Source organism: Cydia strobilella, chromosome 24, assembly GCF_947568885.1.
Source record: "Cydia strobilella chromosome 24, ilCydStro3.1, whole genome shotgun sequence".
NCBI classification, from domain to species: domain Eukaryota; kingdom Metazoa; phylum Arthropoda; class Insecta; order Lepidoptera; family Tortricidae; genus Cydia; species Cydia strobilella.
This window is the reverse complement of record NC_086064.1, coordinates 1,963,942-1,989,087: the sequence shown is the minus strand read 5'-3', so window position 1 is coordinate 1,989,087 and position 25,146 is coordinate 1,963,942. Positions and strand designations below refer to the sequence as shown.

The 25,146-nt window shown below is 40.1% G+C and overlaps 1 protein-coding gene across 1 annotated transcript in view; it reads right to left on the bottom strand.

Moving 5' to 3' along the window:
* Positions 1 to 939: 939 nt before the first annotated feature.
* The window catches only part of LOC134752194 (glutamate receptor ionotropic, kainate 2), a 33,405-nt gene continuing 9,198 nt past the window's right edge, over positions 940 to 25,146 (bottom strand). Inside the window, exons 5-20 of the mRNA XM_063687807.1 lie at positions 22,533 to 22,693; positions 20,673 to 20,726; positions 18,796 to 18,957; positions 18,022 to 18,165; positions 17,269 to 17,481; positions 16,002 to 16,205; positions 15,033 to 15,137; positions 12,282 to 12,418; positions 11,501 to 11,624; positions 9,857 to 10,054; positions 7,926 to 8,126; positions 7,055 to 7,238; positions 6,070 to 6,197; positions 4,498 to 4,608; positions 2,763 to 2,877; positions 940 to 1,022 (exon numbers count right to left, since the gene is read on the bottom strand). Of these exons, the coding sequence (XP_063543877.1) occupies positions 2,824 to 2,877; positions 4,498 to 4,608; positions 6,070 to 6,197; positions 7,055 to 7,238; positions 7,926 to 8,126; positions 9,857 to 10,054; positions 11,501 to 11,624; positions 12,282 to 12,418; positions 15,033 to 15,137; positions 16,002 to 16,205; positions 17,269 to 17,481; positions 18,022 to 18,165; positions 18,796 to 18,957; positions 20,673 to 20,726; positions 22,533 to 22,693 (2,180 nt within the window). The 3' untranslated portion in view covers positions 940 to 1,022; positions 2,763 to 2,823. The remainder of the gene's footprint in view (positions 1,023 to 2,762; positions 2,878 to 4,497; positions 4,609 to 6,069; positions 6,198 to 7,054; positions 7,239 to 7,925; positions 8,127 to 9,856; positions 10,055 to 11,500; positions 11,625 to 12,281; positions 12,419 to 15,032; positions 15,138 to 16,001; positions 16,206 to 17,268; positions 17,482 to 18,021; positions 18,166 to 18,795; positions 18,958 to 20,672; positions 20,727 to 22,532; positions 22,694 to 25,146) is intronic.

Sequence of the window (25,146 nt, the reverse complement as noted above, 5' to 3'; positions counted from 1 at the left end):
ATCATTGACCGAGCGTTAGTAAAGGTCTCCGTTTCAGCTTAGCAAAAATGCTTTCGTGTGTCCGGATGTTCTACTCGGCAAGTCGCATTTCGCAACTGATTCTCGTGAATTTTTTTGAGCAGGTTCGATGATTAAATAGTTTTTTTTTTCGGTTTTCGGGAACTTCTCAAAATGGCGGAGCCATACATTTATTGAGTTTTAAGCTATTCTCGATTAGTCTAGACTATATTTGTGGCATTTTCTATGATAAGGGACCTTATTGTCGATGGCATTTACGCCGCAGAACGTCGCGCGGCATTGTATTTATGTCGAAGCATCGTTAATAATGGCGTAAGCGCCATCGACAATAAAGTCCTTTTTTATAGAAAATACCACATTTTAAGATGTAAAAGTTTTATACATCCTTATAAGGCTTTTTCAGAAAGACGCATACCTTAGCCCATCTCAAAAAGTTTTTGACTCACAAGTTTAAGACCAGGGGCCCGTTTATCAAAAGCTTGTAGCTTGTAATACAAGCAGATGTCACCTTTTGACAGCTTTTGTTATAATGGGACTTCCACTTGTATTACAAGTTACAAGCTTTTGATAAACCGGCCCCAGGGGCCCGTTTCTCAAAAGCTTGTTACTTGTAATACAAGCGGATCACCTTTTGACAGATTTTGTTAGAAAGGGACTTCCAGTTGTATTACAAGCTACAATCTTATGATAAACGGGCCCCAGGGGCCCGTTTCTCACAACCTTGTAACTTGTAATACAAGCAGGGGCCCGTTTATCAAAAGCTTGTAGCTTGTAATAAAAGTGGAAGTCCCTTTTTGACAGATTTTATTAGAAAGGGACCTTCACTTGTATTACAAGTTACAAGCTTTTGATAAACGGGCCCCAGAAATAATAAAATCATAATTTTATTATGGATATACTATAGATAGTAAGTAACTACGCGATAATTTGGACGTGTTTCTTCTGTCCCTCTCTAGGCTCCTTCAAAACGTACGATGTCGTTCTTCTGAGGGATCCCACTGCATCTGAAAATAGCATTGTTATTATTAATATAGAGAAGACGTCATACCATACAAAGAAAAGAGCGTACTCCCATCTTAAAGGCCGGCAACGCACTTACAACCCCTCTGGTGTTGCGGGTGTCCATGGGCGGCGGTAATCGCTTACCATCAGGTGATCCGTCTGCTCGTTTGCCTCCTATTTCATTAAAAAAAAAAACAATAAAATTGTCGCAATCGCGACCTGTAGCCGTAAAATTCATGGCGCTTACGCGTTTAGGTCCCGAGATTCACGCTCCTCTTCTATGGTATTGGCACGGCGGACACGCTATACATCAAAAATCACTTGCGTTTTTATGTGTGAACGGCACGTCTTTACACGCGGCAATCGTCATAATGTGAGTAGGTTGCTTAAAAATAGTACTGAGCGGCCGTCAATCTGGTGTCGCGGGGCGAGGTAATTCGAGTCGGGGCGCGGCGGTGCGTGGCCGTTCTATATGATAATACTGTTACTTATTTTGTGGTATTGGTGCCAGTTCCATATGTTAGTTCAATGGAAAATAGGGGAGTTTCATATATCAAAATTAAATTATAAAGTATGTAATTTATATAGTTTTTACCATTAGAAATACGAATTTAATAATATTTTGTTATGTAAACATGAGAATCATTTTAAATTTCAAAATTAAAATGGTAGTTTCATTATCTGTACAGTTTGGCAAAAGAGTAGAAAATAATAGGGGCGCCACTGTCTATGTAAAACGTCTTGCATATGGCAACTATTGAGTCACTTTGACGTCTCTTTTGTATGAAAACAGTAAATGTTGCCATGATAAAAAATTTAGTTCCATTTCTACTCTTTTTTGCCAAGCTGTATGTCACGTGACCGAGAACGCCCATGACCATTTTTTTCTCGTAAGTGACGTCACTAAAGCAGAGACAAATACATTTGTAACAACGGCGAAAAGTTTGCACTGCACATTCGACGTTTTATTTATTATGTTGCTATTGTACTGCTGTTATGACATCACAAGAATGGGTGCAGAATTTTTGACGCGAACATTTTTTTTTTTTGTATGACATTCGATTTAAAGTTAGTTTATCTGAAATTCTACGTGAATCATGTTTTATTTATTAGTTAATTTTTATTCTTTTATTTTTGACATGTTTCCAGTAACTTAGTTAATATTTTAGTAATACATATTTTAATTTTTAAGTTTGTATTTTAATTTTAATAGATCTTTATGTTTCAAAGCTTTTATGAGCCATGTTGCTTGAATTAAATGAATACAATACAATACAATTTACTTTACTGTTAGAGAGGGATGGCTAAGTACGTGCAGGAGTGCGAATCGCTTCGGGCAAACTCGGCTCCGTTCGGCTCAGCATTGCTCCGAGCAATTATTAGCGTTGGCACAACTTGACGTCCCTTTGCGTGCACGACCACAGATAGGATAATTGAATTTTGACAACCCTGAATAGCCGGAAGGGATAGTACCATATAAGGATAGCGTGATTCGACCTTGAACCGCTGTCAAACTTCGGTTTTGTAGGAAGTTTCTTTTCTGGTACTATTACAGCACCATTTGGGGCATTTTCTATGAAAAGGGACCTTATTGTCGATGGCGCTTACGCCACACGCCGTCGCGCGGCATTGTAATTATATCGAAGCATCGTTTAGAATGGCGTAAGCGCCATCGACAATAAGGTCCCTTTTTATAGAAAATACCACATTTATTCTGTGGTACGTGTTAGAGAGAGACTTACTGTGTGTGCGCGGACGGCGCGCGGGGGACGCGGGCGCGGAGGCGGGCCCGCGGGCATGTCGCTACGACCAGCGGAGCTCCTTCAGCTCCACCACGCTGTTGGATAAGTCTTGGGCCTGAAAGTTACAAGAAATCAAGTGAAATACAGATCAGACACTACCACCTACCACTAATAATGACATTACTTTTAAGTCGAAGTAGGGTTTTTAAAGTTACCTCGTATTTAGAGGATACTGGACTGCAGGTACGTGGGTCTCGGGATAACATCGCACTGGTGTGTATACGGACTGCCTAGGGTTGTGAGTCTCCATCCGCAGTTACCTTGTATTTAGAGGGTGCTGGAGGCACGTGTGTTTCGTACATATATATCTGTATATGACAGTACAGTGGCAGTTTTTTTCCACACTGTATACAGATATATATACAGTGTGGAAAAAAATATGGGCCCTGGAGGGAAAGTAACTTAAAAGCTTAAGTTAGCGCATTTTATTTAAAGGAAACATTCTTTTATTCTTTTAAAGAATCAAAACTGCATGCAAACATTTTTTTAAATTCGCTTGTCTCGCCCGGGAATCAAACCGACTAAAAATTCCAAAAAATAAACACCTCTATTTTATTCTACTAGTCGATACAGTTAAAGTTAATGATAACATTTCTCCAAGAAACATTAGGTCTTACACTCCTCTGTCGTACAAAATATCCATAAAATCGAATATTTAGGACTCAAGAATATTTTTAGACAAGCAAAATTTAATTAAAAAAAGGAAAAATCTTTGAATGCAGTATTGTTTCTTTTTAAAAATAAAATAATGTTTCCTTTAAGTAAAATGAGCTAACTTAAGTCTTTAAGGCACTCCCTCCAGAGCCCATAAATTGTTTCCACCCTGTATATACTTTCATATGTGTGGGTAGATGAATAAAGATTTAGTCTCACAACCAGCTTATGTGTGTTATTTATTCCTCCGTCACAAAACATATTTTAAATGGCGCAGTCGGTAGGTTCCGATCCTACGCTCCCAAAGGGAATCTGATTTCGAATTAGATCTAGAGGGTGCCGGAGGCACGTGGGTCGCGGGGAAACATCAGAGAGGGTGCTAGAGATAGGTGGGTCTCGGGGCAACATCGTACTGCTCTGTATACAGACTGCATAGGGTTTAGCGTCTCCATCTGCAGTCACCTCGTATCGAGAGGGTGCCGGAGGCACGTGGGTCGCGGGAGAACATCAGAGAGGGTGCTAGAGATAGGTGGGTCTCGGGGCAACATCGTACTGCTCTGTATACAGACTGCATAGGGTTTAGAGTCTCCATCTGCAGTCACCTCGTATCTAGAGGGTGCCGGAGGCACGTGAGTCGCGGGGGAACATCAGAGAGGGTGCTAGAGATAGGTGGGTCTCGGGTCAACATCGTACTGCTCTGTATACAGACTGCATAGGGTTTAGAGTCTCCATCTGCAGTTACCTCGTATCTAGATGGTGCTGGAGGCACGTAGGTCGCGGGAGAACATCAGAGAGGGTGCTGGAGATAGGTGGGTCTCGGGACAACATCGTACTGCTCTGTATACAGACTGCATAGGGTTTAGAGTCTCCATCTGCAGTTACCTCGTATCTAGAGGGTGCTGGAGGCACGTAGGTCTCCGGGCAACATCGCGGAGGGTGCTTGAGACAGATGAGTCGCAGGGGAACACCGCACTGTTTTGTATACAGACTGCCTAGTGTTTAGAACTCCGTCTGCAGTTACCTCATATCTAGAGGGTGCGGGGGGCACGTGGGTCGCGGGGGAACATCGCGAGCAGCCCGGCCGTAGGACTGTCCTACTTGAAGAGCCTCCACGCATCGCTGTCCTCAGCTCCTGAAATTATAAAACAGAATTATTTTCTCTGAGAGATCTTCCCGAGGGATGTTTGTTAAGAGCCAATAGAATCACTTCATTTACGCATCCTCTGTGGTGTAGTATAGGTATAGCATAGAGCATAGATATAGATGTAGTATGTAGCGGAGAGAGGAGACAGTTTATTGTATTGACAGTAGTAAACGGACCATTCTAAGTGCGCCTGTTATACTCGACTACCCCTCTACCCTCACCTCATGGCGACCGTGACAGGACAAATATAGCTCAGCGCAGCTCTAGTGGATAATTTTCTGTTGATTCTTAAGAAACAAATCCCTCACTCCGCATCCTCGTACATCTTCAGTGGAAACGCAGCCTTAAGTTAACAAATCGCCAAGATAATTAGAGCAAAAAAACCGGCCAAGTGCGAGACGGAATCGCGCACGAAGGGTTCCGAACCATTATCTATAAAAACGGCAAAAAAGACACGTTTGTCGTATAAGAGCCCCTCTTAAATATTTATTTTATTCTGTTTTTAGTATTAGTTGTTATAGCGGCAACAGAAATACATTATCTGTGAAAATGTCAACTGCCTAGCTATCACGGTTAATGAGATACAGCTTGGTGACACACGGACAGACAGACAGAGCGAAGTCTTAGTAATAGGGTCCCGTTTTTCTCCTTTGGGTACGGAACCTTAAAAAAAGGTCCCTATGAACTGAGAGTTTTCACCTTTTGAAGTATATTTGAAAGAGAATACATTTATTTACATACAAGATATATACAGTGGTACTACATAAACGAAATTAATAACTAGCTTAAATCTAAAATAGGCCCTTGAGGCATTGTACCAAGGATGCTGGCGGCATTTCCCCGCTGTATCGCAATGCTGATACGTTGTGCGAGAAAGCCGCCAGCTCTTCGGTCACCAGTTACGTCAACCAGACGCTTCGCGATTTCTGCAAACAACTTATGCGCGCTGGGACCCCATGGACCTAGAGTTTCAACTCCAAATGGAACGAAATGATACTCTCTACCGAGGCTCTTATATTTATTACGTTTTAAAATTTCGGCGCTTTCCGCCGCTCCGCCCGCTTTTACATTAGTCCGTTGGAGGTGGGACGGTGCCAGTGTGTCTACGCAGGTAGCATCCCACACCAACATCCGTCCCAAGCTCCAAGGAACCAAGGACATCCCATCGGGCCTCTTGCCATCATCTCTGATAATGCCAGTCGGCTCAAGAAGAGCGGGTACATTGATGGTGGCAAGAGACCGACGGATTATGTCATTAAGCGACGCATGTCTTGAAAAACGGCCGGCACTTTTTTGACAAGATAATCCATGGTGTCCCAGTCGGTCCACGTCCGTGCCACAAGAGCATATGTGTGGCGTACACACCGAAACCCCGAGTCGCAAACCAGTCGCCAGTCTAAGGGAGGCCGGATCCAAGAAAGAGAATGCAGCACTTGACATGTGTCGTACCTGTCCCATTTCGCTGCACAGCGACTGTCTCCCTTGTGACGCGTTTTTCTTGGTGTGCCAGCAAAATTCCAAGATGGCCACCACTATGGATAGAGCCAACCCACACAGCAACGTCACGAACACACCACCTAAAGAAAAAGGTTACTGTACTATATGTCTAAATCAACATATTACCAGTAACTATAAGTTATTGCCTGCAACATAAATATGCGACGCACGGAATTGCATAAATACCATGTAAGCAATAATAGTCTATAAATAACTAATGTTTAGATTTACTTGCCCTCTTTATACTTGACTACCGATAATATAACACATCTTCGGAATGTTTGGTTTTACTTAAAACTCCATTCGACTCTCCGGTACCACCTTATCTGATTACTCTTTAAAAAGCAATTTACTTAAGGCCGTTCCATCGGTTTGCCGCTGTCTCTGTCACATTTCGCAAGAAAGAACGGGAAAGATCATGCGCGCCAAGTGACAATTTTAATCGAATTTTGTCGATTTTTATTTATTTTAAAAACGTTACCCTACAATATCGTAATTCGAAAGCTATGAAATTACTGTTTAAGTTAAGATTGTTTTTTCTTCTTTTTTTGTTTATAGTATCACATAATAAATAACCGAGTAAAGTTGGATTAAAAGTCCGAGTTAGAGGTTACTTTGGGAATTAATTGTATCGAGCGAAGTGTCATAATTCGTGTATCGGAAGCTATGATGTTAAAGATAATATAGTCAAGAACTACATATATTTTTTCCACGTCTACGAATATCAACGCCTCTTAGAAAAACATGATCATATAAGGAGATTTTTCGCCTTCTGGCTCAGGGAACCCCCTTAACAGCTTTGCGTTAAAGCAAGTAGAGTGAGACCAAGAAAAGTCTGCAGAGACTGACAGCACGCCTTGATATGCGCTATTTCTCGCTTGGAATAAAAACATATACCTGAGAAGAAAGCTCCATGACTCCATAACCCATAACTCACCAATATTCTGCACTCCAAGTGGATTGGCCTTGCTGTCTTTTCCATCTCTGTTGCACACGTCACCAGTGTTCTTCCACCACTTGTCGTACAGTATCTGTATGACGCCCTTCTCCTGAAGTTCTAAAATGGCGAGCGAAATGCGATCCCGCCATGGGCTGCCTTTCCACGTGGCGATGCCGTAGCCCTGAAATTGTGACGATAAGATTAGGGAATCACTGAGTGTTTGGAGATCTCGACTTCTCGGCCGTCAGACTTTTGAGATCGAGATTTGACAAAGTAATTGAAAACGAGCTATTTTGATCAAAAATCCCTAAGAATTTAGATAAGGAAAAATCATTCGGATTACACACATTTAGGACGAAATGAAAGTATTAAATTGATTTCCAGCTTGCTGAGAATTAATTCTGCCCTCGCAAATACAGTACAATTTCTGATTGAAATTTTTCATGGCATTTGTCCTTGATAAAAATTAAAGATTACATATCAAAAACTGCAATTTTGCGGAAGCCCCCTCTTAAATATCTCTCTTCTTCCTAGCCTTATCCCATTTACTTGGCGTCGGCTCTCCGTATACGGCATCGCCAGGAGCGTCTGTTCTGGGTCGTGTCTGGTGGTATTCTGTTTTCTCAAGGTTCTTTTTTACAAGACTTATCCATGTTGTCTTGGTCCTCCCGCGACCCCTAGGCTTTTCACTTATCTCTAGCACCTTTCTCGTCATGTGGTCAGGTGGGCGCCTCATGACGTGGCCATACCATCGGAGTCGTTTTCGATTAGTTTTTCTTCGATTGGCCTTACTCTGAAACTGCCTCTAACGCCTCCGGTACCCCCCCCCCCCCCCCCAAGTGAAAGCTCCCTCTTAAATAATACTTACTTTAGAATCCAGAAGCCCTCCAATCTGCGTAAGATTACAATCTCTCTGCACTCTGTGGTCCAGCATCGTGGACTCCATGAGGAACGCGTAGTTCCCCTGCAGGACCCTCCTTACACCCTCCTCGTATGAGGAGACGAGCGCAGGAGGAGAGGTAGTAGACATGTGTTGCCACATCTTTTGGTAGATGTCTATGTTGGAATCCTGAAAGAATATAGGTACATCTCATCTCACATGGACTCTTCGGAATTTATATTTAAGTTTATCTTGTGTTCATGGAGACTATATAAAGGAGCAAAATATCTATGTATGAAAAGTGTCCATCAAAAAACACTAATTAGGCGGCGCCACGGCGCAAAAACAACCTACGTAATTAGGTCGGGTTGTTTGTTGCCTTATATGGTTCATGTTATACTCATGTCCCAGAGCCTACCTAGCGCCACCGGAGAGATTAGGAACTATTATTTACAGCTGAAAGCTGGTCACTTTTGCAATAGTTCTGCCATAAGAGATTGTCGTCCTTTCTATACCGTCCATCTTGTGTTGTTTACCAATATCTCAATTGACATTTGCTGGGACGTCAGTCTTCCGTGACCAACTGACCACAGCTCGTGCAACCTAGTTGAAACGTCGGAAAAAAGGTAAAATAATGAAATTTAATCGCGTTAGACACGGTAATGACATTAATTATAACATTTAAAACTTTCGCGGTTTAAACACATATTAAATCACATTTAGAAACGGGTCTATCGCGAATTTATTTTGTTACCTTTATTTAAAAGTTACACCGAGCATCTAAACTCCATCCACTCAAGAGTGAAATTCACACATGAAATAGAATGTGACAGATCCTTACCTTTTCTGGATGTCAAACTGATGGTGAGATCGGACGGCACCTTGGCACACTCTGTATACAGAAAACCTACGCATACCGACAGATACTTACAGGCATCCTCTCATCATCACCCAAGGCACCTACAATCCGTGATCACGTCCTTGGTGAACAGGGCACATGACTTATGTGACCCTGAGCACCTGGACGGTGAAATAGCGCATGTCAAAGCTGTACTGGAAAATAATGGATACCGAGGGGGGATGAAACGCAAGCCGAAGAGAACGGAAAGACATCCAGAGGTCAACAGACAACCAGCGTTCTTACCATATGTGAAAGGGATAACGGACAAAGTAGGAGCAGTACTTAAGAAATTCTCCATCAAGGCTGTATACAAGCCGTTATTCAAAGTAGCAGATCTTTTACGCAGTCCAAAATATGTCATTCCGTACCAAAATCCGGGCGTTCACAAAATAGAATGTAGTTGCGGAAGTGTGTACATTGGTAAAACCAAACGAAGTGTGCAAGAGAGAGTGAAAGTGAAGTCCGCGATCGCCGAACATCTACTTACATGCGGCGCAAATCACTGGATTGAGCTTCATAAACCAAAAGTTGTCTCCACTGAACGCCATTATTATCCTCGAGTTGTGCGAGAAGCGATTGAAATCAAGAAGCACCCCAGAAATTTTAATAGGGAAGATGGTTTTAACTTATCGGCAACTTGGGGACCAGTGATCCAGAAGTTAAAGCCGAGGGATCTATCTTCGGATGTGTGCGCGGATGTTGTGAGTGTTGTGTGTCGGACTATTGACAATAATTAACTTTTATGTGTAGTGGGTGGTTTGAAAATGTGATGTCTACCTCGAACTTTAAATGCACTTTTCGTGGGGTAGTCACACAAATCTCTGTTTTGACATTTTGCTGGGACGTCAGTTAGCCGCGACCACGCCCAGTGAAACCCGTGTCGAAACGTCGGTAAATAAAGGTAACAAAATAAATTCGCGATAGACCCGTTTCTAAATGTGATTTAATAAAGACATTAATTATGTGTACAAACCGCGAGAGTTAACAGTATAACAATACTGTTAGAGTGTAATCTTACCCTGAAAAACGTCATAGTAGATCCTCCATTTAGCGTGCCATACTGCACACTATTCTGAGCCGCCAGATCAGCAGCACTCTGGATCGGTAGAACTGTTCTTTCCACCGTCAGGAAGGCTGCCAGATTAGCAGTATACGAAGACAGGATGATCAGAGTGAAGAACCACCAGATGCCGCCGACTATTCGGGTGGAGGTGGCCTGAAAACACATGATTCAAATTATTCTGGTCCCGCTGCTTTGTGACATAGCTTATGTCTCTGCCAGAATCGCATGGCTCCTCTACACGATGGGCCATCATATTGGCCCACTAAGAAGGGCCAGAGTGTAGTGGGTGTCGGATGGCTTATGGCGCGGCGGGATGGCGATGGGATAGCCACGGTGTCCTTAAGGTCCTTAAATAACGTGGCCGGATTTGAATTTTTTTATTTTATGTAATAGGAAGCAAACGAGCAGACGAGCCGCCTAATGGAAGCAGTCATCGCCGCCCATGGACATAAGCAACACCAGGCGGTCTAGCATAAGTTGCGTTCTCGCACACGACTCCATACATCTAGCGCGGCTTCAAGTATGGACTCGCGCGCGAGAACGCAACTTATGCTAGACCGCCAGAGGAGCAATTTATGCGTTGTCCACCTTTGAGAACCCTAAATACCTGCTTCTTAAAGAATCCCATGTCATAGCGCAAGGGAAACACCTCAGAAGGTAGCTCATTCCACAACTTGCACGTTCTGGGCAAAAACGGGCGAGATGCCCGCTTGTTTTTGGTTTGCCACGTGTCAAGGAAGTGAGGATGAGCTTTGTTTCTTTGGCGGGAGGTGCGGTGGTAAAAACGTGACGGTGGCACCAGATCAAAAAGTTCTTCAAAACATTCCCCATTGTACAGACGGTAGAACAAGCACAGAGAGCCAACGTCCCTCCGAAGGCTAAGAGGTTCCAAACCAACTGTGAGAACGGGATCGCCAACAATACGAACTGCCCGACGTTGGATGGAGTCAAGTGGAAGAAGTTGGTATTTCGGTGCTCCAGACCAGAGATGAGAACAGTACTCCATATGTGGTCGAACCTGCGCTTTGTATAACGAACTTCAGCGGCATGCAGTCACCGCAATGTTTGATCAAAATTTCTTAAATTTATGTGACACGTATCGTAACGGCTAGATGCCTGATCATACTCCTCATCAGGCATATTAGTGGGTATGTATAATTAAATTATTTCTCTATAGTTAAATTTTCTTGTTTTTGTATTATCTTGAGTCGTACCCCCCTTCGACGAAATATAGTCGAAGTAACGTGAGAACTGATTTTTAACGGTTCTATATTGGTCATTAATGTCATTATTATATTTGAAGCTAAGACCTAGCGCTTAACTGATAGCCTTAGCCATAACTATCAAAAACCGGACAAGTGCGAGTCGGACTCGCCCACCGAGGGTTCCGTACTTTTTAGTATTTGTTGTTATAGCGACAACAGAAAAACATCATCTGTGAAAATTCCAACTATCTAGCTATCACGGTTGATGAGATACAGCCTGGTGACAGACAGATGGACAGACGGACAGAGGAGTCTTAGTAATAGGTCCCGTTTTTTCCCTTTGGGGACGGAATAATAAAATCAAACTATAGCAGACTTAAGAGGGTCACAGTACCTTCGGGTTCAAACCAGAGCCTTGTCTCAGGAACGTTCCCGTGATGAACCACAGCGAATTGCAGACGCTGAACTGATTTGTGAGTAGTTTCGTCTCATGCCCGCAGACGTGTGTGCTTGACGACCTGTAGTCATGAAACAAATACTTAATAAGTATCTAGTTATTTCATCAACCATGCGTAAAAATTTTGCTCAATTTTGCGCGCAAATATTGTTATTATGTTCATGATGCTGATAACAGGCTCCAAAACATCTTATTGTGGACACTTCAGTGAGACCCGCCAACAAAGGGTTCTCATACAACATTGCCGGTCGAGGCCGGCTTGCCCTGAGCTGTCATTTTGGCACCCAACATGAGGCTCAAGCCAGTACAACGTAAGCAGGAACAATGCCGGTTTTTATAGCAATATTATGTTGGAAATATTTGCTGTCCTGGTGTGAGGTCTTGATAGCTCAGATGGCAGAGCAATGGGCTAGCGAACCATTGTCGTGAGTTTGTTCACCCGACAGTACATTTTTCCACTTTTAAATTTATTCTAAGCTTGATACCTATAAGGTGAAGGGAGCGAAGTGCGCCTGCCGTGTAAGTGCGCCTACCCCTTTATATCTATATAATTTAGTCAAATTAAACTCTCTTCTCTCTCTTGCTACAAAATACGGGCAATCATGGGCAAGCTGATGAACTTCTATGATATGTATATGACCTATGTACCAAAACAGCTTTACAATAAAGAAATCAAATCTTATCTTATCTTATCTTATCTTGTCTTACAAATACAAACCACTCATACGGCGAGAACCGCGCCATCACGAAAAGCGTAAAGGACACCAAGATGTAGGCAGCAAGGACGTACAGCCAGATCTCGATGGCCAACGGGTTGAGGAAGCTAAAGAGACGTGTCGGTTGAGACGTCGGGACCTGCGAATATACATCACTGGTTATGTACAATACCTGAGGTATTACGCCGCTTTTCCACGGACATCTAGTTTTTTTGCGGGTACGGTTTTCTGCAGGATCCAGTTTTCTGCAGGATCCCGTTTTCTACAGGATCCAGTTATCTGCAGTATCCCGCAAACTTAATGCTCGTGTGAACGTTACTATATTAGCACGTATACTAAAACGGAATCCTGCAGAAAACCGGATCCTGTTAAAAGGGGGCGTCAGTGGCCAATAAGAGCTCTTATACATGTCGGCCGCTGATCGTAAAATCCGGCAGATCATGAAATTCCTAGGCATATCGTGATTCGTTGTCTTGTTCCCTGAGTTGAAGGGGGCTCCTTTTTCTGGACAGTTTGCCCTTCGGGCATCTGCAACCCAACGAAGCTATGCTACCTATCTATTGGTTTTATTTGACTACCGTCAAAACATTACATAGGCCGCAGACATACAGATATTGTTGGCGGAAGTACAATCGCTGTCAGATAAATCGGAGCGACAAATCTGTTCATAAATATCTGAAGCTTTTATTATTTTACATAGGGCTACTATGTATGCAGTGTACTATGCTCTAGTGGACTCACTTTTGTCGTATGGGCTGTCAAGCTACGGCCGTACATTTAAAACGTATCTAGATAAGATAAAGGCATTGCAGATTAGATTCATGAAATTAATGGTTGACGAAAAAACTAAATTTAAATGTAAATGTATGAACAACTCTTCTTAGAATGTAAAATTTTAACGGTCCATGAACAAGTCACATTATTATTAGCTTTGGAACAAATGTGTAATGATGAGTTTAAAATACCTATTGTCAACCAAAGGTTAACGAGAAACAGAGATAGTAATAAATTGCTGGTACCTAGGTTTACGAATTACTTTGGCCAAAGATGTAGAAAATATTTAATCCCTATGATCTGTAACGAGTTGCCGTCGGATTTAAAGACCACAAGGATGACAAAACAAACATTTAAAAAGAAATTAAGTTACTTTTTATTAAATAAAATAAAGGGTCAAATACATTACAATACATAACCCTTATAATACATTACATTTGTAAACTGTACGCTCAGATTAGAAAGTTAACCCCTTACTTCATGTCAAAAATAAAATAAGTATTTGGTTAAAAGTAAACTTTAATAGCTAAAAACATAACAACCATATAAGGCTGCGCACGCAGTAAAGGGTTAAGTAGGTAAGTTTAGGTTTAAGATAAAGTTAAGTTACATATCAACAGCTAACACAAACGCAAAGGAGCCTCGTCTGCCAACAAACCACTGTGTGGTTTGGCGGAAGAAAATATGTATTTAGTTGTAAGTAAGATCTTTGAATAAACGTTTTTTTTTTTTTACATATTTTGGCCAATGCTGTAACGGCTTTGAAAGCTATTTAACATCGATTTTCACTGCGAAAAATCAGTGTTAGAAGTTGCATAGGCTAAATCATAAATATATAATTATATATAATTTTCAGTAAGAGATAAGTATATGAAAAATCTTAAGGATACAAATACAAATACAAATAATTTATTGAAAAAAGTATTGTACAGAGGTTCATCTTAAAGACTAAGAGTTGTTAGTAGAGGAAAGTGGTGGTGGTGGTGGTTGTGGTAGGAAAATTTGAAAAAATCCAGAATTTGATGATTTTTAGTATGTGATTTTGGACGATTTTTTTGGGGTTTGTAGTTATTTTATATTTAAAAACTTTATCATAGGTGTATCACAAATAGTGTACCTTTCTGATGGCAGTAAAGGATGACTCACGTTAGACCGCGCCGTGTCCGGGCCGGAGCTTCCGGCGCTTCGTTTTCTATGAAAAGCATCACGTGATCACCTGTCATGTCATCGAAAAGTAAGCGCCGGAAGCTCCGGCCCGGACACGGCCCGGTCTAACGTGAGTCATCCTTTACTGCCATCAGAAAGGTACACTATTTGTGATACACCTATGATAAAGTTTTTAAAAATAAAATAACTACAAACCCCAAAAAAAACTTCCAAAATCACATACTAAAAATCATCAAATTCTGGATTTTTTCAAATTTTCCGACATTTTGTCTTAAAACGAATGTAATTTTTATAAATAAAAATATTGCGTTAATTTAAACTAACAATCGGAATACGGATTAGGTTTACTATGGAAATAATATATAGGAACATATAGATTTTATCCAATCCATACTATAATTATAAATGCGAAAGTCTGTCTGTCTGTCTGTCTGTGTGTTACCTCTTCATGCTTAAACCACTGAACCGATTTAGTTTAAATTTGGCGTAGAGATAGTTTGAGTCCCGGGGAAGGACATAAGATAGTTTTTATCCCGAAAATCATCCCTTAAGAGGGTGAAAAGCGGGGTGGAATCATGGTGGAATTGAGATAATTAAAGAGTTGCCTAATAATTTGTGTGTATATTATGCTCAAATTGTATGTTGGCTATAAGACTTTCTCCAGGCGCTATTCTTACTCTAGCTGGGGTTACTAAGTCCACTCAGACGAAGTCGCGGGCAAAAGCTAGTAATGTATACAATTAGAGGTTTTTGTTGTGTAGGCTGCATCCATCACTATGCATTTAAGGGTTAAGGGTAATAGATCAGCTCACCTTGAAGAGTATGCCAATGCCAAGGTTCATGAACGGTTTGGTAAAGTCTATCACCGCCTCTCTCGCATAATTTATCGTCATGGATGCCACCGCGATGTCCGCTTTCTGGAACCGAAATCATTATAAGGGTTCCGTACTCAAAGGGTAAAAACGGGACTCTATTACTAAGACTCCACTGTCCGTCTGTCTGTCTATCCATCTGTGTGTCACCAAGCTATATCTCATGATCCGTGATAGCTAGACAGTTGAAATTTTCACGGATGATATATTTATATTTATGTTGCCGCTATAACAACAAATACTAAAAAGTACGGAACCGTCGGTGGGCGAGTCCGACTCGCACTTGTCCAGTTTTTTATATTACAGCTATAGCGGCCTCCTAGCCTAGTCGGTGACCCTGCCTACTAAGCAAGGAGGTCCAGGGTTCGAATCCCGGTAAGGGCATTTATTTATGGGTTCGGTTCATCACGAATATTTGTTCCTGAGTTATGGATGTTATCAAAGTATGTATATCGCGTACCCATAGCACAAGCTTTGCTTAGTTTTGGACTAGATCGATCTGTGTGACTGTCCCCAAATATATAAAATAAATAATATTTTAGAATATCCCTACACAAATTGACTAAGCCCCACAGTAAGTTCAAGAAGACTTGTGTTGTGGGTACTCAGACAACGATATATACTCGTATAATTTGGAGGCATGGCAGTGCCCTCACCAAGAAGAGCCAAGCCAAGGGCAAGGGCGCACTTCATTAAACATTCTTCATTCATCATTCATTCTTCATTCAATCATAATTCATTTTTCACTCATTCTTCATTTATTATTTATTCATTATTCATTCAATCATTATTCATTCAATCTTCTTTCATTCATCATTCATTCTATGATTTTATTATCAGTATTTCATCCACTCATTCAATAAAGCGTATGGGTTGCTAGTAAGCGGGCGGTATATTCTACGAGCTCACCCGGTCGACGAGCTCCCGAACTATCCCGTTCCACTGTCCCGTATCTGGATCCCTGGCTCCGTACATGTTGTCTGGAACAAGACGCAGCCGGTACGCGAAGCCCGCCTGCGCCGCCACTCTGGCTAGCAGGTCGATACAAAAGCCCTCAAAACGGGCGTTGCCTTGGAGGTTCCAGCCTTCTTTTACCATTACGTAGGGCTTTTCCTGCAAAATTTAAATGTTTCTGGTTAGTTACGATATAGATATGTTTATGAGGATATAGTACACTTTAATCTGCGGTATAATATAGAATAAAAATAGTATAATACAATACCACGGCACTTTGAAAACGGAATAGGTCTGACTCTCAGTGCACATGTAGTGAACAATTAGCTCCATGCATGAATTTATTTTTATTTTTGGATTCATAATTTATATCGTTGGAACACCGGAAATGATAAAAATACTTTTGTAAACCTTAAAATTATTTTATTAAAAAATATTTAAAATGTTGAAAATTTTTGAGCTGTTGAAACGCTCATAATTTTTGGCGCGAATTCGACAGAGCGTGATGACGTCACACGTTGGGCGGCCCAACTGACGTTTGCTACTAATGACACTAATCTGTCGAACGCGTGACGTCACGTGGCGTTTCGAGCGTTTCGCTCACTAGCTTTTCGCGGACAAATTTTTGTACTTTTTATTTATAATTTTAAGTAATTAAATGGTAATTTAAAAACGGAAATGCATTTGTAACATGATATAACGGTAACAAACATCCGAGTTAAATATATTTCGTTCAAATATAAACTTCATGCATGAGGCTAATTCTTTGCCATCGCGTTTTCTCGGAAACGTTCGTATTTGTCATGCTACTTCAGTCAAATACTTTTTGTACTAAGATTGACTGAAATAGCATAACACGTTCATGCGTTTCCGTGAAAATACGATGGTAAAGGATTATTCAGTATATCTGTAAGGATCTAGCAGTACATTCCACCAGAAAAATCGCAGATCCGTTGGACCACCATTATCAAAAATGCTGGCCAAGGATCTATACCTGTTCTACAGGTGTCTACACTGGAAAAACTGCGAATCGGAGACCCTTGAATAGCTCCTATGGTCTCGTGTGGTCATTACACTAAGTCATAAGGAAATTCAAATTCAAATTTGTGTCAAAGAGAAGGCAGAGGACCGCGAAACATGGAAATTGCTCCACCGACAACAGACTTACTCTTAAATATATGATTATAAGGAAATTAAGAAGTAGAATGTTGATGTTACGTACCTCTACAGTAACAATAGTCAGTGTCACATTAGGTGGAGGATCTCTCTTATACGCCGCTGGATCAGTGATGGTCAGACCGTCGCCCGGATTCCAATGGCCGGACACCACAGTTCCCCCCTTTTCGCCCCCCACTAGCCGCATCAGCTGGAGGCTGAAGTTCGTGCGGATGCCATTTTGAAACTGGATGGGGCCTGTCAGGCCGTGCGCGTGGATCTGAAACATAGTTTGGGATATTGTAACTATTCAAATGTTTTATGTATGAGAAAGAAGCGTTGATAGTCTAAGGTGTCCGCCTGCCAAAACCTGCTTTGTGTGGTAGGGCACAGCACAGCGGATGTCATTCCAGATCTAGAGCAGAGCCCAACTGCGGAAGTACCTCCACCTTACAGAAAACCGCAGCCAAATAACACTAGACCCTACTCATAGTGTTGTGTTCCTGCCGGTGAGTAAGGTTGCCAGAGAACTCAACGAGGGTGCGGTGTTAGGGTCGGCAATGCGCATGTAACTCCTCTAGAGTTGCAGGCGTACATAGGCTACGGAGATTGCGTAACATCAGGCGGGCCGTATGCTTGTTTGCCACCGACGCAGCATTAAAAAAATCGCTGGTTTCGTAGGTTCAAGCCCCTGCTCGAATATACCAGTCGCTTTTCGATGAAGGTAACATCGTGAGGCAACTGGACTAACCCCTAAAATTTCCAATGCTTTAAAACCTGAAAATCCTGTATTAAACTGGAAATTGAATGGGACGAATACCTTATTAATATTTTCCATGACATCTTTCCCATGACTCCATGTGGTCTCATCATCACACGAGGCATTGGTGGGGGCCACCTCCTTACTTGCAGCCAAAGCCATCGCCAGGACTTGTATAGCGTCATAGAGGAGAGCTGGTTCCGTCTGTAACATACAATTATACAGCTTATTTAAAAAAAAACGCTCTAGGTTATTCGTATAAATAAGTAGCAAATTTCGTCCTTATGGTAAGCGACAATGTGGTACCTTTTACTTGAAAACGACACAATTATTCAACTTAACCTTTACTGACCTTTAAATAATCCAATAAGTATACTAGGGACAATGGGGTGGAACTTCTGTATGAATAGCAGTGTCCTTGCCTTTGCCTTTCTTATATGGACAAAAACATTCTCAAGTTGACCTTTACTGACCTTTATATGACCTCCAGTGAGTAAACTAGCGCCAATACGATGAAACTTCTCCCTTATTAGCAGAGTGTCTTTGCCCTTGCCTTTCTTACGGACAAAAAATTATTCAAGTAGACCTTTACTGACCTTTATATGACCTCCAGTGAGTATACTATCGCCAATACGATGAAACTTCTCCCTTATTAGCAGAGTGTCTTTGCCTTACCCTTTCTTATGGACAAAAAAAATCTCAAGTTGACCTTTACTGACCTTTATACGACCTCCAGTGAGTATACTATCGTCAATACGATGAAACTTCTCCCTTATTAGCAGTGTCTTGGCCTTTCTTATGGACAAAAAAAATCTCAAGTTGACCTTTACTGACCTTTATATGCCCTCCAGTAAGTATACTAGCGCCAATAGGGTGGAACTTCTCCATGACTAGCAGAGTATCCTTGACCTTGTCAGAGTCTCGATCAACTAGCCGCCAACCGCTCATGTTGACCCGGTTGTAATAGAAATCTTCAAGGTCGAAGAGTTCTATGTCCTGAAAATATTGTTTTTTTTTTTGTGAAACTAGTTTTTTTTTAACGTGATAACGTTTTATAATTCGATGAACACCGGTAGCATGCACGAAAAAGTGTCACGTTGTGGACGGATCTCTATGGTAACGTTACGTATACAAAATAATGATAATTCAGTGATAACTAATAATAATTCAAATTAATTCTGTATCAAGCAGAAACGTCTGCGAACGATGCTATTAAGCTTAGAAATAAATGGGTTCAAGTCCCACCCAAGACAGTGAATTTTCCCACTTTAAATAATTCAATTGCTTGATAATAATTCAATTCAATTCATAAATAAAAGTATGCAATTTTTCATAATGTTTTCTTATGACGTTAGAGTTAGACCAAGAAAAGTCTGCAACGATTTTTTAAAGCATACGCAGTCCAAGTGTTATTTATACGTCATAATTTCATAGAAGTTTGACGTTTAAAATAACACTTGCTCTGCGTGTGCTATCAAAATCGTTGCAGACTTTTCTTGGTCTGTCACGCAAAATTATCGTCCGTAAACCGACTATAGACAACCATTTTTTTTCTTTTTCAAGATTAATATACTTGTATCTTTGCTTTGGACGCCACTCCCCAGTATTTACACGGTTAAAGAACTCACATGCAATATACGATACTGGCGCTGGTGGCCTAGCGGTAAGAGCGTGCGACTTGCAATCCGGAGGTCGCGGGTTCAAACCCCGGCTCGTACCAATGAGTTTTTCGGAACTTATGTACGAAATATTATTTGATATTTACCAGTCGCTTTTCGGTGAAGGAAAAAATCGTGAGGAAACCGGACTAATCCCAACAAGGCCTAGTTTCCCCTCTGGGTTGGAAGGTCAGATGGCAGTCGCTTTCGTAAAAACTAGTGCCGACGCCAATTCTTGGGATTAGTTGCCAAGCGGACCCCAGGCTCCCATGAGCCGTGGCAAAAATGCCAGGACAACGCGAGGAAGATGATGCGACAGTAAAATTACCTATAGACATAAACACCACATCGACAAACGTTGCAAGAAAATTTCTAAAGGAAATTATGCACTGTGGAAACTTACACCATTACTAAATAAACAGTCATTGTTATCTGTATTACGCATATATTCAAGCAAATATAAATTATGCGATTAGTATATGGGGAAATGGAGGAGATACCGAGACAGTATTAAAATTGCAAAAGCGATCAATCAGAATATTAAATAACTTACGCGTCAATCAGCTAAAATATATTTTGCAAAAGACCGGATAATGACCGTTATCTCACTTTTTATATACAATAGTTTTCTAGAAATACAGAAGGATAAGAATAATTTTTAAACAAAAGAAATATATTCATAGATACAATACGAAGAATAAAGAACAGCTATGTATGCCTAAATCGAGAAGTAAGAGAATATACAAGCAAGGAAATTTTATCAAAATTTATTTATACAACCTACTACATAGAGATATAACTACTTTACCAGAGAAGGACTTCAAGAACGAAATCAAGAGATTATTGAAAAAAACACCCTGTGAACTCTATAAAATAGTTTAGTGAATTAATTTTGAAAAAGAAGTGTCTGACATATTATTAATTTAATTTATAAATATACTGTAATGTATGACGTGCTAAACGTAATGTATATTACATGGTCAATAAAATAAAATTATCTTAATTATAATAACTAAAAAAAATGTTGATTATTTAAGTAATAAAAGTACTTACAAATGATGTAAAAATATAATGGTAGTTTTCGTTGTTCATTTGCAGCTGAAGAATCTGTGGAACAAAAAAAGCGATTAAAAAATTGTTTTTTTGAAGTTAAACTTCTTATGGCACTTCCAACTGACACTTGCATTAAACGTTTAACGCTACCATAGATAAGTTAATTTTATACTCTATTATTAACTCACTAAAGTTAACTTTCGCTCGACCAGCACGGTGTCTCTTATCTCTCTCTCTCTCTCTCAGTATATATAAATAACGGTTGCTAGGTAACAAAATTATGAATAAAGAAAGGTCTTGATGTACGAGGTAAACAATATGAGTTCACTAAAAATCAATTTCTACCCCTTCCTATTTTCATTTCCACATTACGAAGTTTCACTTCTTCCGCGCGGAGGGACTCCACGCACTGTTTTCTATTTTGAGGTATGCGATAAAGAGTATTGTACAGTCGCCATCAGATATATCGAAGCGACCAAGGTGCTCAAAAATATCTAAACACGCCTCTGTCAAGGTGCTAGAGTGCGTGTTCAGATATTTTTATATACTTTTTCATCATTAATATCATCATCATCATCATTTTATTCAATAACTATATTACATTGTGTTTGAAATCTTAAAACTAGCCACATGCATACAAAAAATATGTCAAAACACAGCCACCATAGCCACCATAAAAAATAATTAATAATACATAATCAAATAGCAATTAAAAGTAAAAATTTCCAAAATTAAATAAACATGAATTAATCAATTGAAAATAATAAAGAAAAATGCCAACAAGTAAAAAGTAAAAATGTATAAAATATTTTTTTTATTTTATTAGCCTACTTTGGTGTCCCACTGCTGGGCAAAGGCCTCCCCTCGTTTTCTCCACTCGACCCTGTCATCGGCATTTTCCCACCATTTGGGGTAGAATGCGTCCAAGTCGTCCCGCCATCTCCTTTTTGGTCTGCCTGAACCCCGGCCTGCACCGTCTATGGTGCTCCGTGGGTCCCACTCAGTAACCATTTTGGCCCACCTTTCCGGGTGCATGCGACAGACATGTCCCGCCCAGTCCCACTTAAGCTTAGCGGTCTTGACGCCTACATCTGCAACTCTAGTTCTGGAGCGTAGTTCCGTGTTTCTGATTCGATCAGTTCTACGAACACCTAATATACTACGCTCCATAGCTCGCTGGCAAACCTTGAGTTTCGATTTTAGGGCCTCAGATAATGACCAAGTTTGTGCACCGTAAGTTAGGATGGGCAGGATGCACATGTCAAGGAGTTTGCGCTTAAGACACAAAGGAAGTATAAAATAATATCATTAAAAATCTCAGAATAAGAAAAAAATATTAAGAAAAAAAATGTCAACGTAAAAAGTACCTAAAAAATTGAATTTTTTTTCTTAAGATATTAATATAATAGGAACGAAAAATACATACAAATTAATTAAGTTACTTACTTTGACATTTTCTTTATTATTATATTTCATTATATTAAACACTAAGTATAAAAAATCAAAATTACAAACTAAATTAAAAACTAAAATTAAAAACTAAACTTAAAAATAAACTATAAATAAAAAATTTGCCCCAAATCAGTACCGTCTATTGGCAGCGTGCCCAGAATGCTGGCAGCATTGCCACGTTGTATGGCAATGCTGATCCGCTGTGCTAGATATGAACCAGCCCTCCGGTCACGCGTCAACTCTACTAACCTGCGGCTACATTCCTTAAAAACTCTATGGGCACTTTCCCCCCAAGGCCCCATAGTTTCAACCCCAAACGGCTCAAATATGCAACCACTATTTATGGTTACATACTTGCGCCATTACTTACTTATTTTGTGCAATAAAGTTAAAAAAAACTTGACTCACAGCTCTGGCTAATTGCCGTAGCCTCTTCGGATCTGTGTCAACGATGATGTGCGTCACGCCCTGAGCTTTGAGTAGTGATAGTGCGCGTCGGTACTCGTGCGATGTGCGGACGCAATACATATTGCGCCCGTCTTTTGCTATGTTCGCTATATTCAGTTCACCTGCAATTAAAGAATCAGTCATCATCTTCCTCGCGTTATCCCGGCATTTTGCCACGGCTCATGGGAGCCTCGGGTCCGCTTGACAACTAATCCTAAGAATTGGCGTAGGCACTAGTTTTTACGAAAGCGATTGCCATCTGACCTTCCAACCCAGAGGGGGAAACTACGCCTTGTTAGGATTAGTCCGGTTTCCTCACGATGTTTTCCTTCACCGAAAAGCGACTGGTATAAATATCAAATGATATTCCGTACATAAGTTCCGAAAAACTCATTGGTACGAGCCGGAGGTTTGAACCCGCGACCTCTGGATTGAAAGTCGCACGCTCTTACCGCTAGGCCACCAGCGCTTCAAAAAAATTAAAGAATCAGTATATATATGTTATTTTTGATTTCCGTTAATTTTAAGGGGAGATTCTTCAGGTTAAATAAAGTTAATTTCTCTAAGTGTTTTAACTCTTACGGTTTTTGAGATATTCAATAAATAAATTTAATTGCTGAGCCTGTGTAAAAGATTCTTCATTGCCTCCAAATTTTATTTATTTTTTTAAGTTTCGTCAGTAAAGTGTTTTCCATTGATAGCTATTCACTACAAGGTTACTGAGGTGAGTTAGTTTGACAATTTCGACATTACCTAATTTTCTTTCATTATGTGTCACACTAACTTTTACGTAACTCTAAAGGACCTTTGACAATGCAATATTCATTTATTTTGTACTAGCTGTGCCCGCGGCTTCGCCTGCGTGGAATTCGGTCTGTGTCAGTAAGCGGCTAATTCACCCCTAATTTAACTCCCTGTCCCCTGGAGACAGAACTTAAAGTAAAGTTGACAGATGGATACGCTAGAGGACTGGTAGTCCAGATAAAATATTTTACAATTAGGTACCACCAAAGATAGATATAACTCCGTAATAGATGGATACAGTCTAAGGAAAAAACGTGCCTCGAAAATCACGAAAATTTGATTCTCGATCAGATGTCGCTACTACCTTTTGCCTACTCTCGTATAGAGGGCGTTGACGGTTTCGTTTGTTATTATTTAACAATTTTAACGCATATCAGTGAAAGAACATGAGTCAAAATAATAAAAATAATTAATGCAAATAAAAAAAGATCATTTATCCATATTTAAATACATTTTATCTTATTTTAATAAATCTTCATTTTTAGTTTTAAAGTGTGTCGATAGATGGCAGTGAATTTACTGTGGTTACAAAATTTACTATGACAGTACCGCTCTATAATATTATTATATAAGGAATTCACGGCACGGCCGGTTGTGTACTTGAGTGGGAGATATTTTGTTTTACCCGCCGATAACTCTTATTGTAATTAGGTAATCTCACTTTTAACTTTATATAATTTTTAATTTTTATTTTCCCTATGTACCACAACAATGTTTAAATGTAAAATGTATCCACGAATGCAGTGTCGATACAAACCCGATAGGGTTTCACGGCACTTTTCTGTCTGATGTAATGTAAGATTTTAATATAGAATAAATAAAAAAAAAAAAAAAAAATCCTCTAAATCCTCTTTGCTAACACTAAATAAAATTACACTCCAAAATGAATATTTTTTTTGCCCTTATTCAAATTTTTGACGTGATTTAAAGGGCATAGAGTAGTAGGTGTATATCGAACGATACAGTACCATTTTTGTATTTTTACGTCCTTGACTGTACCTATGCAAATCGGGTACACTACATAATTCCGAAATTTTTTATTCCGAATTTTAGAATGTCGAATTTTATCATTACTATTTTTAAATGCTCGACCCATCAAAATTCCGACTGTCATAATTACTAATGATGGAAATCACGAAGATTTATATTTCCGAAAACCCAAAAAGCCGAATATTGTAAATTCCGAACTACATAATTCCGACTATAACAATTCCGATGGTGGCAAACACCGAATTTAACATTTACGATGTTCAAAATCACGAATTCGGAATTGCCCTTATTCCGAATTAACGTGATTCCTATTTTAAATATCCCAATTTTTAAATTTTCGCTTTTCTGGCAACAGTTCGTTTTCTTGGGGGTTGCAGTTCTAACCTAACCTAACCTAACCCACTTTTCTGGAAACAGTTCGTTTTCTTGGGGGTCGCAATTCTAACCTAACCTAACCCACTTCTGGCAACAGTTCGTTTTCTTGGGGGTCGCAGTTCTAACCTAACCCACTTCTAGCAAGAGTTCGGGTTAGCAGGTTCGCAGTTCTGTCTAATTTATTTATGCCGAATTTTTATGCCAAAAATATTTTATGCCGAATTTAACATGATGCGGCAAGACAGGTACCCGTAATAATTACTAAAACGTGAGTCTTCATTTGAATATCACGGATTTCATTTTTCCGATCTTATAAAAAACCGAATTTCTGAATACCGAATTATTTTATTTCCGATCGGACAATGATTTTTCGGAATTTAGGAATTCGGAAAAAAAAATATTTTCG